The sequence below is a fragment of the Vulpes vulpes genome, chromosome 7 (genome assembly GCF_048418805.1).
Source record: "Vulpes vulpes isolate BD-2025 chromosome 7, VulVul3, whole genome shotgun sequence".
In the NCBI taxonomy this organism is placed as follows: Eukaryota; Metazoa; Chordata; class Mammalia; order Carnivora; family Canidae; genus Vulpes; species Vulpes vulpes.
The window spans coordinates 67,809,795-67,823,927 of NC_132786.1; the positions used below are offsets into that span (position 1 = coordinate 67,809,795).

At 36.4% G+C, this 14,133-nt stretch overlaps 2 protein-coding genes across 2 annotated transcripts; both read left to right on the forward strand.

Annotated features, from left to right (window-relative positions):
* The first annotated feature begins 209 nt into the window (after window positions 1–209).
* LOC112911045 (olfactory receptor 2T27) lies at window positions 210–1,163 on the forward strand. Its single transcript, XM_025987363.1, has one exon. The coding sequence runs from the start codon at window positions 210–212 to the stop codon at window positions 1,161–1,163; it is 954 nt and encodes a 317-aa protein (XP_025843148.1).
* Window positions 1,164–12,921: 11,758 nt separating this feature from the next.
* Window positions 12,922–13,890, forward strand: LOC112911031 (olfactory receptor 2T2). The gene has a single exon (XM_025987349.1). It carries the CDS (start codon window positions 12,922–12,924, stop codon window positions 13,888–13,890), a length of 969 nt encoding a protein of 322 aa, XP_025843134.1.
* The last annotated feature ends 243 nt before the right edge of the window (window positions 13,891–14,133 follow it).

The following is a 14,133-nucleotide window of genomic DNA, read 5'->3' on the forward strand; positions in this document are numbered from 1 at the left end:
TCTTAGGGCTCAAAGGTAAAGACTACTATCTCAAAGCAACCCATGGTCCCAAATATTAGGAAAAGGGGGAAATTACAAGATGAGATGTGATGATTTGTCTTGATTTTGTCCATGGATACATCATAATGTTTTAAATAAGCCAACTATTTATCTTCTGTGCCCAAATTTCTCTACCATATCCATGTCATTTTAGTATAATTCACAGAGCCATGGAGCTGGGCAACTATTCCATGTATGCTGACTTTGTTCTCCTGGGCTTGTTCAGCAACACCCGTTTTCCCTGGCTTCTCTTTGCCCTCATCCTCTTGGTCTTTGTCATCTCCATAACCAGCAACACCATCATGATCATTCTCATCCACATGGACTCCCACCTCCACACCCCCATGTACTACTTGCTCAGCCAGCTCTCCCTTATGGATATCTTGTATATTTCTACCATTGTGCCAAAGATGCTGGTTGACCAGATAGTGGGCCAGAGGGCCATATCCTTTGCAGGATGCACTTCCCAGCACTTCATTTACTTGACCTTGGCAGGGGCTGAGTTTTTCCTCTTAGGATTAATGTCCTATGACCGCTATGTAGCCATCTGCAACCCTCTGCGCTACCCTGTCCTTATGAGTCGAAAGGTCTGCTTGTTAATTGTGGTGGCAGCCTGGCTGGGAGGGTCCATAGATGGCTTCCTGCTCACTCCAGTGACCATGCAGTTCCCTTTCTGTGCCTCTCGAGAAATCAATCACTTCTTCTGTGAGGTCCCTGCTCTTCTGAAGCTCTCCTGTACTGACACATCAACCTATGAAACAGCCATGTATGTCTGCTGCATCATGATGCTCCTCATCCCTTTCTCTGTTATCTCAGCCTCCTATACAAGGATTCTCATCACTGTTTATAGAATGAATGAAGCAGAAGGAAGGCGAAAGGCGGTGGCCACTTGCTCCTCACACATGGTGGTTGTCAGCCTCTTTTATGGTGCTGCCATGTACACCTATGTGTTGCCTCACTCTTACCATACCCCTGAGAAGGACAAGGCTGTATCTGCCTTCTACACTATCCTCACACCCTTGCTCAACCCACTCATCTATAGCCTCAGGAACAAGGATGTTAGCCGGGCTTTAAAGAAAACTCTGGGAAAGTGTTTGTCCTCAGGAAGTGTATCTACCTTCTAAAGAAATTTCATTTGCCTCATGCAATTTGAAGAAAAGAATACAAAACATTATCATTACCTCAAGATTTACACATTGGAAACTTAACAAGTCATTCACATGCCAGCAAGCAAAAGTGGGGTATTCTTGGGATTTGAAAAGCTGACTGCAGGATTTTGAGAAGTTAGCCATTTTTTGGGGGGGGGGAGTATAAGTGTTCTGAACAGTGGATAGCTTGAGTTGGAGTTGGAATAAAGTTGAGTTTTCGATAGCCACTGTCTGCTTTCCACAAAGCATGCATGCCATTGGAAATTATGAAGTTGCCTGTTTCTTGCAACGGTCAGTAATGGCAAAGGAAATGCTTATCTTCAGCTATTCCTTTGACTTTCCCACCAGTCTCTCTCTTAGACAATTTACAAATTGACCATTTCAAAAAAAAAACAACTGTCCAAATATTGTTTTTATTGTATTTCAAATGTTATTTCAATCTCTACAAACGATGTTGTTGTTATTCCACATTTAATTCAATCAAGTCAATATTGGCATTATTTGTTGAAAACAACGGTTTGGTTCTATGTTATTAACTTTCTCAACTGAATCTCATAAATAGGCCTGTAAACACAATAGCACACATCAACTTTTGGAGGAGGCCAGCAATTTTAATTCTTTCTCCTTAAAGTTTTACTAGAATCATCCTAGAATAATGAATTCAGTATTTTAAAAGTGTGGTTTTGAAGCATTGGTAAACAGGTATTGCTCCTATATTTTCTACCCCTCCTTGCCTCCGACTCTTAATGATATCATTTTAAAGGAGCAACCAGGGAAATTTGAAATAACATCTTTCTCACTGCATTTAAGTTGTCTGATGGTCTAACTTTTTATTTCTAACAATTCTTATGAAAAATAATAGGACTCTTTTGAGAGCTAAAGGTTGATTATTATTTTGGAAATTAACATATTTATTATTCAATTATTGTTACTCACTTTTTAATATTCTCATATTCTTAAATTTAGCCTTATTTATTTATTTTAATAACTGTATTTTAACCAGTATTCTTTGGAGGTAGAGAAAATTATTTGTTTCTCTTCTGTTTTTCATGCTTTTTCTTACTTGACAAAATTCATTCTATTTTAGTTTCTCTGCCTTTCTAACATCCTGCTTTCTTATCTTAGAGCTTACTTACATTCCATTATCTATGAAGAAAATATTTTGCAACATAAAAAACAACATGTGTTTATATAAAACCTTATTTGAAAAATCTGTATTAGGGTGGCTTAAATGTGTATAGGCAAGTTCACTGGGAGTTATTATATGTTTTCAAAATTACATTGTTTTCATACTTTGAAAAAGAAAATGAGAAACATCTCATTATAGAGCTTTCAAAGACAACTCATTTTTCTATTTTGGATTTCCACAGATTACAGTTGGGTGATGGCACTGTTTTTTATCCTTAAATGTAGGCATCTGTCCTACATTTTCATCAATAACACTCAAATTGGAACCAATCCACTATAATCTGATATCCTAGGATTCCTCAACCTAGTTCTTCACTCTCTTTGAACTTTATTTTCTAACATCTGTGTCATGAAGAGAATGATTTGGATGAGGATTAGTCAGTTTAGGCCATTTTCTGTTTTGGAAATAGTGGGTATGCATTATAAGTGAATTCTTGTAGGAAAGAATTAGAGAGGTTAGGAAAATTATATTCTCATTATGGACAAATTTTACCATTGTAACCCTTGTAAAATTCTAATTATAGATAAGTTTAGTATATAAAATTGAACAAAATAATTTATTGAATTGTTTCTGAATTATTAAATTAGGATATTCTAACCTATTTCTTTTTTTAAAAAGATTTTATTTCTTTATTAATGAGAGACAGACACAGAGAGAGAGAGAGAGAGAGAGAGAGCGGCGGAGACATGGACAGATGGAGAAGTAGGCTCCATGCAGGGAGCCCTATGTGGGACTCAATCCCGGGACCCTGGGATCATGCCCTGAGCCAAAGGCAGATGCTAATCCACTGAGTCACCCAGGAGTCCCTTCTAACCTATTCCTTACCTCATAATAAATAAATCTAGAGAATATGAGATTACCGGTGCAAAGCAATTTTGGCTTTGGAAGGTGCTATATGCCATGATGTATTATTATGATTAATTAATCACTATAGATCAGGGACAGTGAAACTTGCTTCCCTCAACCACTTCTATTCCAGTCTTGTTTCTTGACATTGCACTTAAAGCGTAATTCTTTCTTGCAGAAATCAGATTCCTTCTAATTCCCACATAAGACCTCTAATAAAATATACAGAAAATCTTTTAAGGACTGTTATTAGTCTGAGTGGTCATTACACATACTTCTGATAGAATAAGTCATTACCTCTAGTATATCTTGAGGGCTGATGTCATGAGGTCCCTTTACATTGATTTTCACCTGACCTCAGAAATTAAAGAACCCAAGCAAAAACTCCTCGACATGAAAATAGTTTTTTGGGGGGAGAAAGCTACTCAACCAACTGTGTAGTGTTTTACTCCTTATTTTCCCAACCTAATGAATCACAAAGGGCTACATTCCTCCAGACACATTTGTCATGTATGTTTCCTTTTTTTTTTTTTTTTTTTTTTTAGTTTTGGACATATACTTGGTACTCAAATTAGTAAATTGAAAGAATGAAATAAATGTCAAATGTTCTATAATACAGTTCCTTTCAACATCAGTCTATTTTCTCCCTTCTAGAGTAGTAGTAGCATATTTGCCATTAGTGAGCTCTATCTTTCCTCAATGTAAGCCTTTTTATTTCCTCTCTCTTTTTCTTATACTCCTTCTTCTCTTCCTTGATTTATATCCCTTTCTCTTCCATTCCTGACTAACATGTCCTACCTCCTAACCTTTTTTTCACTTTTCTTTTTCTCACCCTTTGCTCTTGCACTTTTTCCATTTCTACTTTTTCTGTTATTTTGACTATACTCCAGCATCCCCTGGAGGTGGTGTATCTGAAGTGTCACTGCACTTCTGCAGTGGTGGATGAGATTTTAACTAGCCTAGATTAGCAGGATATCCAGGAACAAAGGAGTTTCATGGTCTTTTGAAATGGGCTTCTAAACTGTATTAGCAATGATGTGATGGGGAAAGGTGATTTAGCTAATGTAGAGAAATTTGTAATAGAAACTTATTTAACACAGATGCACTTGTCTTGGTTAGATGCTCTTAGTTGTAGCAAGAGGTTTATGTAAAAGAAAACAGAGGCAAATCTGTATCTGCTCCTTCTATAGTATGCTCAGTAGTGTTCTCTGGTTCTGATATATCAATATAAATATTTTTAGTCTAAAATAAATGAAAATTCACCCAATAGTCCAGAATCTACCGTTCCATAATAAGAGATAACTATAGAGAATTTTGTTTCCTACCATGGGAAGGAATCTGATTCTCAACCTGTGACTGCATTCTCTGACTTGGGTGTCAGATCCATCATGAGTGCTCTGGTTAGGCTCTTTCATCTGCTTGTGACTTCTTATGACATTTTGCTTTAGAATGTAGACATCGATTTTAGTGATTCCCAGTCTTTGTTTATAGGTATCCCAGAGTACCTTCAATAATCTCAGGAGAAATGCTCTGAATATGATTGTCTTCACTTAGTTACTTGTAGGAAATAAATATATTAAGCTGACTTTGGTAATAGTTATAGGATTATTGTAGGTGAAGTAAAAATCATTAAGCAATAAGAATTAAGACAATTATTTTGTTTATTTATTGGAAACATCACTGCAATACTGTATCATGGAATATTGGAACTTGAAGTAACCCTGCAGATGGTTGTGTCAAAACTTTTTATTTAATGGAAGAAACAAACAAATATCTGAGAATGGAAATCAATGCCTAATTACACATGAGAAATAGCAAAACTTTAGCTGTAATCCCAGTATCCTTATCCCAAGTCCAGGAATCTTTGGCATTTCTTCTCAGTCTTTCAACTTAAATCATTTCTCAGAAAATATGGTTGAAGTCTATAATTTCTGAGCCATTGTTAAGATCCAATATTCAACCAGCTGTGAAATTTCCCTTTCCCAGTTCTCTAAATGTCTTCATGCTTGATTCTTCTGAATTTCCATTTAGGAAACCTTTGTCTTTGTCTTCCAGGGACAAGAATAGAACTAAAATCTTTAGAAATTCAGAAAGGACATTCTAAAAAAATACATTACTGTAGGTCTTATCATAATAAATAGCAGAGTTTTAATCAAACAGAATTCACTGCAAATGCCAGGTAGCCCATTGTAGTGGTGTCAGTGGACAAAATTACTTGAACTCAAACCAAACACTGGGAATATAAATAACCCAGACTTTGGGAATTGATGTTTTGGACTATAGAGACCGTGTCTATACCTCTATGCAAGGCATATTACTGGAAATCTGGAAATTCCTGAAGGCGTGGAAGATGAGGAAGGGGAGAGCTAAAAAAAAACAAAGATGAGTGAAGAACATGAAAAGCAAGGTTGAGAGGTCACAAAATATCTATCATCTATAAATAATTTGGGATCTTGTATTTTTACAAAATAACTAAGTTCAACACTAGGTGAAAAATTGTGATATTCACAGGCTGTGCTGCTTACCTTAGCAAATTAGATGCTAATAATAATAGACACCTGACTTAATTGTTATATCAACACTTCCCAATCATTCTCACAACATGGGTATCAAAATAAATGATAGAGTGCTTGGGGTGCTCAGTCAGTTAAATGTCTAACTCTTGGTTTCAGCTTAAGTTATGATCTTGGGGTCCTGGAATAAAGCCTCTCATTTGGGCTCTGCACTCAGTAGGGAGTTTGCTTGAGATTCTCTCTCTCCCTCTCTCTGCCCACTCCCCAGCTTTTCTGTCACTCAAATAAATAAGTGAATCTTTAAAAAGAAATAGATAAATACATACATACTAGTCATGTGGCAAACTGGTGGCTGTTGACAACCAGATCAACTCCCTGCTGGCTGTAGTCAGTGTGGGTGCCACAGACCAATCCAGAGCTAAGAGGGTCAATATGTGGTTGTACCCCATTGGAGGCTCTATAGTAAGCCACATCACAGTAAAGGGAGGATCCTATTCAAATTGACTGAGCATCTCACTGAGGAAATTTTGTATTTATTGGAGACATAAGAATTATTCTTCAAGAATAATTAGTTTTTAAATAGCATTCTAAATGGCTAGAAACATGTGTGTGTTTTAATCTGTAATGTAGAGGATGTGAGACTTAAGGTCTAGGCCTAATACATTTGTGAGGACTAGAAATCATGATAGGAATGTGCCCATCACCAGGTGTAGGGCATACAAAGCATTCTGTCATGATATTTGTTATCATTATTATTATTGCTATTATTTCATTAGTAATACTTAAGTTGTCCACCTCCCCAAACAAGACCACCTTTTTATTTACTCTCTAGATAAATAAAATGAATTTCATTTTTAGAAACTTCTATTTATTTCACATTTAAGTTTATTAATATATTTATGCAAAGTAATTTTAGAAAATGTATGACTTCTGTTTTACTTCATCTCTTATTCATTTTTCTTTCCTTCCCCTTCCACTCTCTCTTTATTTCCATTAATACATTCTTCTCTTCTATTTTCTTGTCTCTTTACCATGTCTCCTTTATTTCATACTGAATTTCAATTCCTTCTCCACTAATCACTAAATAAATAATTATAAAAAACAACCTCTGTCAAATGCATATTTTTACATAATTTTATTCAAACAAAATAGGCCAGTGACATGAGAGAGAGAAATTTTTAGTTTGGCATAGCTTCTTTTAAATATATTGTTTTCATTTTATTTTTTTTATAAATTTATTTTTTATTGGTGTTCAGTTTGCCAACATACAGAATAACACCCAGTGCTCATCCCGTCAAGTGCCCACCTCAGTGCCCCTCACCCAGTCACCCCCACCTCTGGCCCACCTCCGCTTCCACCACCCCTAGTTCGTTTCCCAGAGTTAGGAGTCTTTCATGTTCGGTCTCCCTTTCTGATATTTCCCACTCATTTTTTCTCCTTTCCCCTTTATTCCCTTTCACTATTTTTTATATTCCCCAAATGAATGAGACCATATAATGTTTGTCCACCATTTGCTTCGACGTGGATGGAACTGGAGGGTATTATGCTGAGTGAAGTAAGTCAGTCAGAGAAGGACAAACATTGTTTTCATTTTAAATTTAAATGAGATTTGGACAGCCTTGGGTGGCTCAGTGGTTTAGCGCTGCCTCGGCCCAGGGCGAGATCCTGGAGACCCACATCAGGCTCCCTGCATGGAGCCTGCTTCTCCCTCGGCCTGTGTCTCTGCCTCTCTCTCTCTTTCTCTCTGTCGCTCATGAATAAATAAATAAAATATTTAAAAATAAATAAATAAATGAGCCTTACTTTTACTCCTAGGCCACATTTCTTTTATAATTATTCTAAAATGACGCCAGGGTAAGGTAAGTAATTCAATGACAAAATTTCAAGAAATAATTACAGTCTTACTTGAGAAAAGAATTCATACTCTAGAAAGATGGGTTTTGGTTGACCTTCCTTATATTGCAGGAAGTAAACCTTGTAAATTTAGATTAATTGCTAACCTGGGGATTCCTCCTGCAAGATGCTGAAATCCATTATTAATTTAAAAAATCTGACCTAGCCCCACCTCCATATCCAAGCATTTAAGAAGTCTTATTTTCCACTGTCACCCTACTAAGGCTTGGACTCCGCTATTCTGAGGTAAGACCTTAAATTTTCATGGAAACCAAATAATATATTCCCCAGAGAGTGAGATACTTTCTTTAGGCATCACTCTGTGACGATTAGAAAGTCTCCTCAAGATTAAAAATGATGAATTTATGCATTCACTTTTTTTACAATTAGATTATTGGAAAAGGGATATTTTAGTTTAAAATATGGGACACTAAGGGGAACCTGGTATAGTTTGTAAGGATGTGCATGGATTCACTGAAGAGGAAAGGGCTTAAAAGAGCTGACTGGTTGAAAGAAGGTGCTTAGTATTTATTATGAGGAGTTTTCAGGCATTAATGTGTAGGTGTCAAATATAAGTTACCCAGGGAGAAGCATGGATTTCCTTCTGAATATTTTTAAGACAAGGATTACCTTCTTTATAAGTAGATAGGTATAGTTGAAGTCTTTCTGCATGCTTGGGACAAAGCTGAGATATGTTCATTGTCTGCCAGGGAGCCACAAGAAGAGACAGAGGCAAGGCTCAGAAAGAAAAAAAGAAAAGAAAGAAGAAAGAAAGAAAGAAAGAAGAAAGAAAAGAAAGAAAGAAGAAAGAAAGAAAGAAAGAAAGAAGAAAGAAAGAAAGAAAGAAAGAAAGAAAGAAAGAAAGAAAGAAAGAAAGAAAGAAAGAAAAGAAAAAAAGAAAAGAAAAGAAAAGAAAAGAAAAGAAAAGAAAAGAAAAGAAAAGAAAAAGAAGCTGTATTATACTTACAGGTCTTAGAGACAGGAAGCATGGCACAACACCAAGAGCTAAATGGAAAAATTACCAAGATGGTCAGGAGGCAGAAGGCAGGAGTGAGGCCATAGCTTTTATTGGGGGTTTCTCATGGAAAGATAAGACAAGGTATGGGAAACAGGTTAGGATTGGCTCCTTTAAGTAATTTTGTCTGGCTTTACTGTGATCTCTAGTTGCCTGGTACCTAGCTCTGGAATGATTAAGGCAGAGAAGTATTTCCTCTAAGGGTGCACATGCCAGATAGAGGAGGTCTGGGTCTGAATAGGTTAGTTTTCATATCAAAGACATGGCTCTAGCTGAGCCTTTTGCTATCTCTGAAAATTTGGCTAGCCCTGGAAGTGGCAGACCTTCCATGGTTAGAAAGGTTTTTAAGATGGACAAAACATTATAACATGCAGAAAACTGAAAATATATGCATACAGGGTATCAGAAAGGATTGTTCCAAAACTTCTCATTCTTAGACAGCACTTCTTCCTGATAAAATATTGCCTAATTTCACTTGGAATTCTCTTCTTTCAAGAAGCTATGAAGGTTACAAATTACCTGGGTTTCTGTGGCTTTTCCCAGAACAACTGCAGGTCTGTTGTCTTGAAATGTGACACTTCTACCAACTGGCACCCTACACAGGGCTCCTCCTACATCTCTTTACTTTCCTTTATTTAGAAGACCACAGGCAGGATCAACACCCCTTACAAATCTCACTCTTCCTTTCCACACTTTGACTGGATCTCCTCCACTCCCATGTCCTAGCAAGGCTGGGTAGTTAATACTGAACAGTCTATGGGTCAGGGTATTCTGTGACTCAAACAGCAGAAAGGCCTGAGTCTGAGGTCATGCACATATTTTTTTTTTCTTAGAAAAAAAGAAAACCAAACCAAAAACTCAAATTTGGGAGGAGAATGAGAAAAAAAAAAAAGCCAGGAGGCTTGAATAGAGAAAAATGGTAGTAGAGGAAAGTTTACTTTCCTTGCATTTGTAAATAAGCCAAATAACACATTACCTTAAGCAAGAATGTGAACACTGATATTAAAATTAGATCCTAGGAGTTGATGCAAACAGAAGTTAATCGTTAAAAAGTCATTGTAGATATTATCATTGCTTAATTGCCATTCCAAATATCCTACAATACAAATTAATCATGCACTTTGACCATGTGTCACATTAGTTTTTATATATTTGATTCACTGACAAAGTAAACATATGTTCCTTTGTGCTGTCTCTTAATGTGCTACTCCCTTAGCAGGGTCTGTTCCCTATATACACATTCTTTCTTCTCTCTCTGTGCCACACACACACACACACACACACACACACACAACCTAGATGCATTTTAATGCAATGAGTCTACGGTTAATTTTTGAAATAAAAAAAAATTGATTTAGAATTATATCTTTCAAAAAAATAAATAAAATTGTATCTTTCCCTCAACTTTCATAATCTATCTTTCTAGAATATACACTAAGAAAGGATCCAAATGTTAGAAAAATTTTCATTCCTTAATCAAGGAAATTTGAAGCAATAAGAGTGATTTACATCTATGTAAATCTCTGTAGAGTCTAGTATGAGTGTTCCTATAAAATAAAATAATGTGGCCCATATTTTGATTCAAAAGTAATTAGTTATTTTCTTAGGCAATTTTCAGATTGTTTGGTCATATTCTTTGCTATATCAGTTCTTCACTGTACTTTTAAAGGGATGATTGGGAGCTGATTTGATATTCTTAGTAAATGAAATAAAAAATCCTCAATGTACCTCAAAGTGAAAAAATGATGGTTGGTCAAGATAAAATTATTGCCTGCTAGCATGAATATTTTAATATCCAAACAGTTATTGTGGAGACCTATAAACACAATTTCAGTTATAATATCTCAAATTCTCTCTTTGTATACAAGTCAGACCTGTGCCTGTCACAAGAAAATCTTTTGCATATTAAAGAAAACAGAAGTAGCTGACTTTCTTTTTTATTTTTTTTAGTTTCTGATGTAATGTTCAAAAATTCCTCAGTTGCCTATAACACCCAGTGCTCACTTCATGTGCCATCCTTAATGCCCATCACCCAGTTACCCCATCCCCCCATCCACCTCCCCTCCAGTGACCCACAGTTTGTTTCCGAGAGTTGAGTCTCTCATGGTTTGTCTCCCTCTCTGATTTCTTCCCATTGAATTTCCCCTCCTTTCCCCTGTGACCCTCTGTGCCATTTCTTATATTCCTCATATGAGTGAAACCATATAATAAATATCTTTCTCCAATTGACTTAATTCACTTAGAATAATACTCTCCAGTTCCATCCATGTGAATGTAGATGGTAAGATTTCATTCATTCTTTCTGATAGCTGAGTAATATTCCATTTTATATGCCACATATTCTTTGTTCATTCATCTGTCGTTGGAAATCTCACTTCCTTCCACAGCTTGGTTTTGTGGACCTTAGAAGTCACTGATTTTCATCAAATTTGTTGAGAGTTAGAGCTGATATCCAGGTATGATTTATTGATTATCCAGACATTTGTTTTTATCCTGCTTAGCTGATAAGGTATAATAAATATAAATTCAACACAGAATATATTTTATATTCCCCCTCTGGATCTCACTTATTTATTTTGAATATTACTCATAGTATAAATCCATCTTTGATGAACATTTAGAAAGAAAAATAAGTCTCTCTATTGTTGTGATTGGTTTTAGTTTCACATAAAAGGATAATTATTCCTTTGCAATGCTTCAGAGACTACATATTTCATTATTATGGAACAAAAAATATCTGGGTATCTTTGCAGTATTTGTAGCCAACATATTTCATAGAAATAAGGCTCTTTAATAATTCTGTCACTGAAAAGGAGAAGAGAAACAATACAATACAATAATAATAATAAACTAATTCCTCAATATCCATGAACATATTCAAAAGATGCACATTTACATTCCTCAAGAATAAAAAGTATGAGAATTGATTCCATCTAGTTCAAGGGAGTTTTAACAGTATTGTATCTTTTTCCTTTTAAATCCATCTGGAGTTATCTTTACTTATAAATATGAAGGACCAGTAAGACAGTACAAAAATAAATGTTAAGGAATGAAAAAAAAACTAACAATGGATTCCTAAGATAATATAACATTTTAATAGAATCAGAATGCCTCCCTATCAGAAAAGCTATGTTAATGTTTTGGCTGACCAATAATTTAAGAAAAGTTTAGGTCACCATAGAATAAAATGATCCAGCATTAAGTCCTAAAATTTCAACCTACTCCACAGTGGCAACCAAAAAGCCTGCCTTGATGAACTTGAACCTCTCCTTGTGGAATGGCTATCCTCATTAGAGAGTTATCATCCCAAATTATCCCATAAGAACAGAGACCGAACTATTTAAAATTCCTATATCAAAAAAGGCAAACTTCTTTTGCAGCACACCTCACAATAGCAGAGCAGACTCTGATCCTCAGTTTAAGTTAGTAGCATTTCCCTGCTAACCCCTAAAGTTGCAACCATTCAAAAAGCTGTTTACGAATAACAGCAACCCCAGGATGCCTGGGTAGCTCAGTTGGTTAAGTGTCTGACTCTTGATTTCAGCTCAGGTGATGATCTCAGGGGTGTCAGATCAAGCCCCACATTAGACTGTATACTGGGTATGGAACCAGTTTGTGATTTTCTCTCCTTCTCTCTCTCTCTCTCTTTCTGCCTGTCCCTTCATCTCTCTCTCAACAATAATAAATAATAATAACAATAACAACAAAAACAGTCCCAAATACTAAATTTATTAGATTATTGAGTCCATGTTTATTTTCTATCAATTTATGAAATCATAAATGTATATGTATGGTTTTAACAATGTAATCATCTTAAGAGCAGAGAACAACTTAAATTCAATCAACCCTTGAATATTGGTTGCAAGCGTCATGGAGAGGAGGGCACAGTTATCAATCTCAGGAAATATTTAATCTAAAGTAATAAGATTATGAAGAATATAAATAAGTAGTTCAAAATAAAATAAAGCAAATTCTGAAAGTGAGTCTGTATGAAATATTATATTTACATCACATGTCCAGCCTACAGAAATACAGACCAACAATAACCCTTCACAGATAATGAAATTGTTAATTTATAGATTAATTTATCTGTCCAATATCACATGACCATTAATATTGAAGCTAGAATTCACAATGATTCTGATGTCTATATTCTATCCTTTATCCCATGTTGCTTCTGATACATTGTACATGGTGGGCCCTGCCTAAATATAGATTATCAATTAACTCAGCAATATTTTGCCTTTGGAGCCCTAGGAGCTACCATGTGACCTGAGCATGGAGGCCATTCTCCAGAACTCCACTGATTTTATCCTTCTGGGCCTTATCACCCATCCTGCATTTCCTGGGATTATCTTTGCAGTGGTTTTCTCCATTTTTTTGGTGGCTGTCACAGCCAATGTGGTCATGATTCTACTCATCCATGTTGACTCTCGCCTCCATACACCCATGTACTTTTTACTTTGCCAGCTTTCCATCATGGACACTGTTTACATTTGCATCACTGTTCCCAAGATGCTTCAAGACCTTCTGTCCAAGGAAAAGATGATCTCCTTCTTGGGATGTTCCCTTCAGATTTTCCTCTACCTGACTCTAATTGGAGGTGAATTTTTCCTGCTAGGCCTCATGGCCTATGACCGGTATGTAGCTGTGTGCAAACCCCTGCGATACCCTCTCCTCATGAACCGCAGAATTTGCTTATTCATGGTGGTGGGTTCCTGGGTTGGTGGGTCCTTAGATGGATTCATGCTGACACCCTTTACTATGAGTTTCCCCTACTGTGGGTCCCGAGAAATCAATCACTTTTTCTGTGAAATCCCAGCAGTACTGAAACTGTCATGTGTTGACACATCACTCTATGAGACTCTGATGTATGCCTGCTGTGTGCTAATGCTGCTCATTTCCATATCCATTATCTCTATTTCCTACACACACATCCTACTCACTGTCCATCGAATGAACTCTGCTGAGGGCCGGCATAAAGCCTTTGCTACCTGTTCTTCCCACATTATAGTGGTGAGCATTTTCTATGGAGCAGCCTTCTACACTAATGTGCTGCCCCATTCCTACCACACACCAGAGAAAGACAAGGTTGTATCCGCCTTCTATACCATCCTCACCCCAATGCTCAACCCACTCATCTACAGCTTGAGAAACAAAGATGTGGCCACAGCTCTAAGAAAAGTGCTGGGGAGATGCCCCTCTTCTCAGAGAATAAGAGTGGTGGATTTGTCCAGGAAATACTAGAGGGGGCCAAGTACAAACATTGTTTGTGCTTTGACAACTGGCACACAGTTATTCCAGAAAATATGCTTTTGAACCTGAAAAAAAAATATTTACTGTGATTTTAGTAATCCAGAATTATCGATAGGCAAAATCATCCCTTTCCAACCAACATTTTGGAACAAGAGTTGTAGCCTATAAGAAACATAATTAGCCAATTTGGTAGTCTGGATTCACTAGAAAACATTTTCCAGACAGCATCCTCTT

Bases quoted from the DNA above. Each gene is read 5' to 3' on its own strand.
- LOC112911045 (XM_025987363.1), top strand. From the start codon at position 210: ATGGAGCTGGGCAACTATTCCATGTATGCTGACTTTGTTCTCCTGGGC.
- LOC112911031 (XM_025987349.1), top strand. From the start codon at position 12,922: ATGGAGGCCATTCTCCAGAACTCCACTGATTTTATCCTTCTGGGCCTT.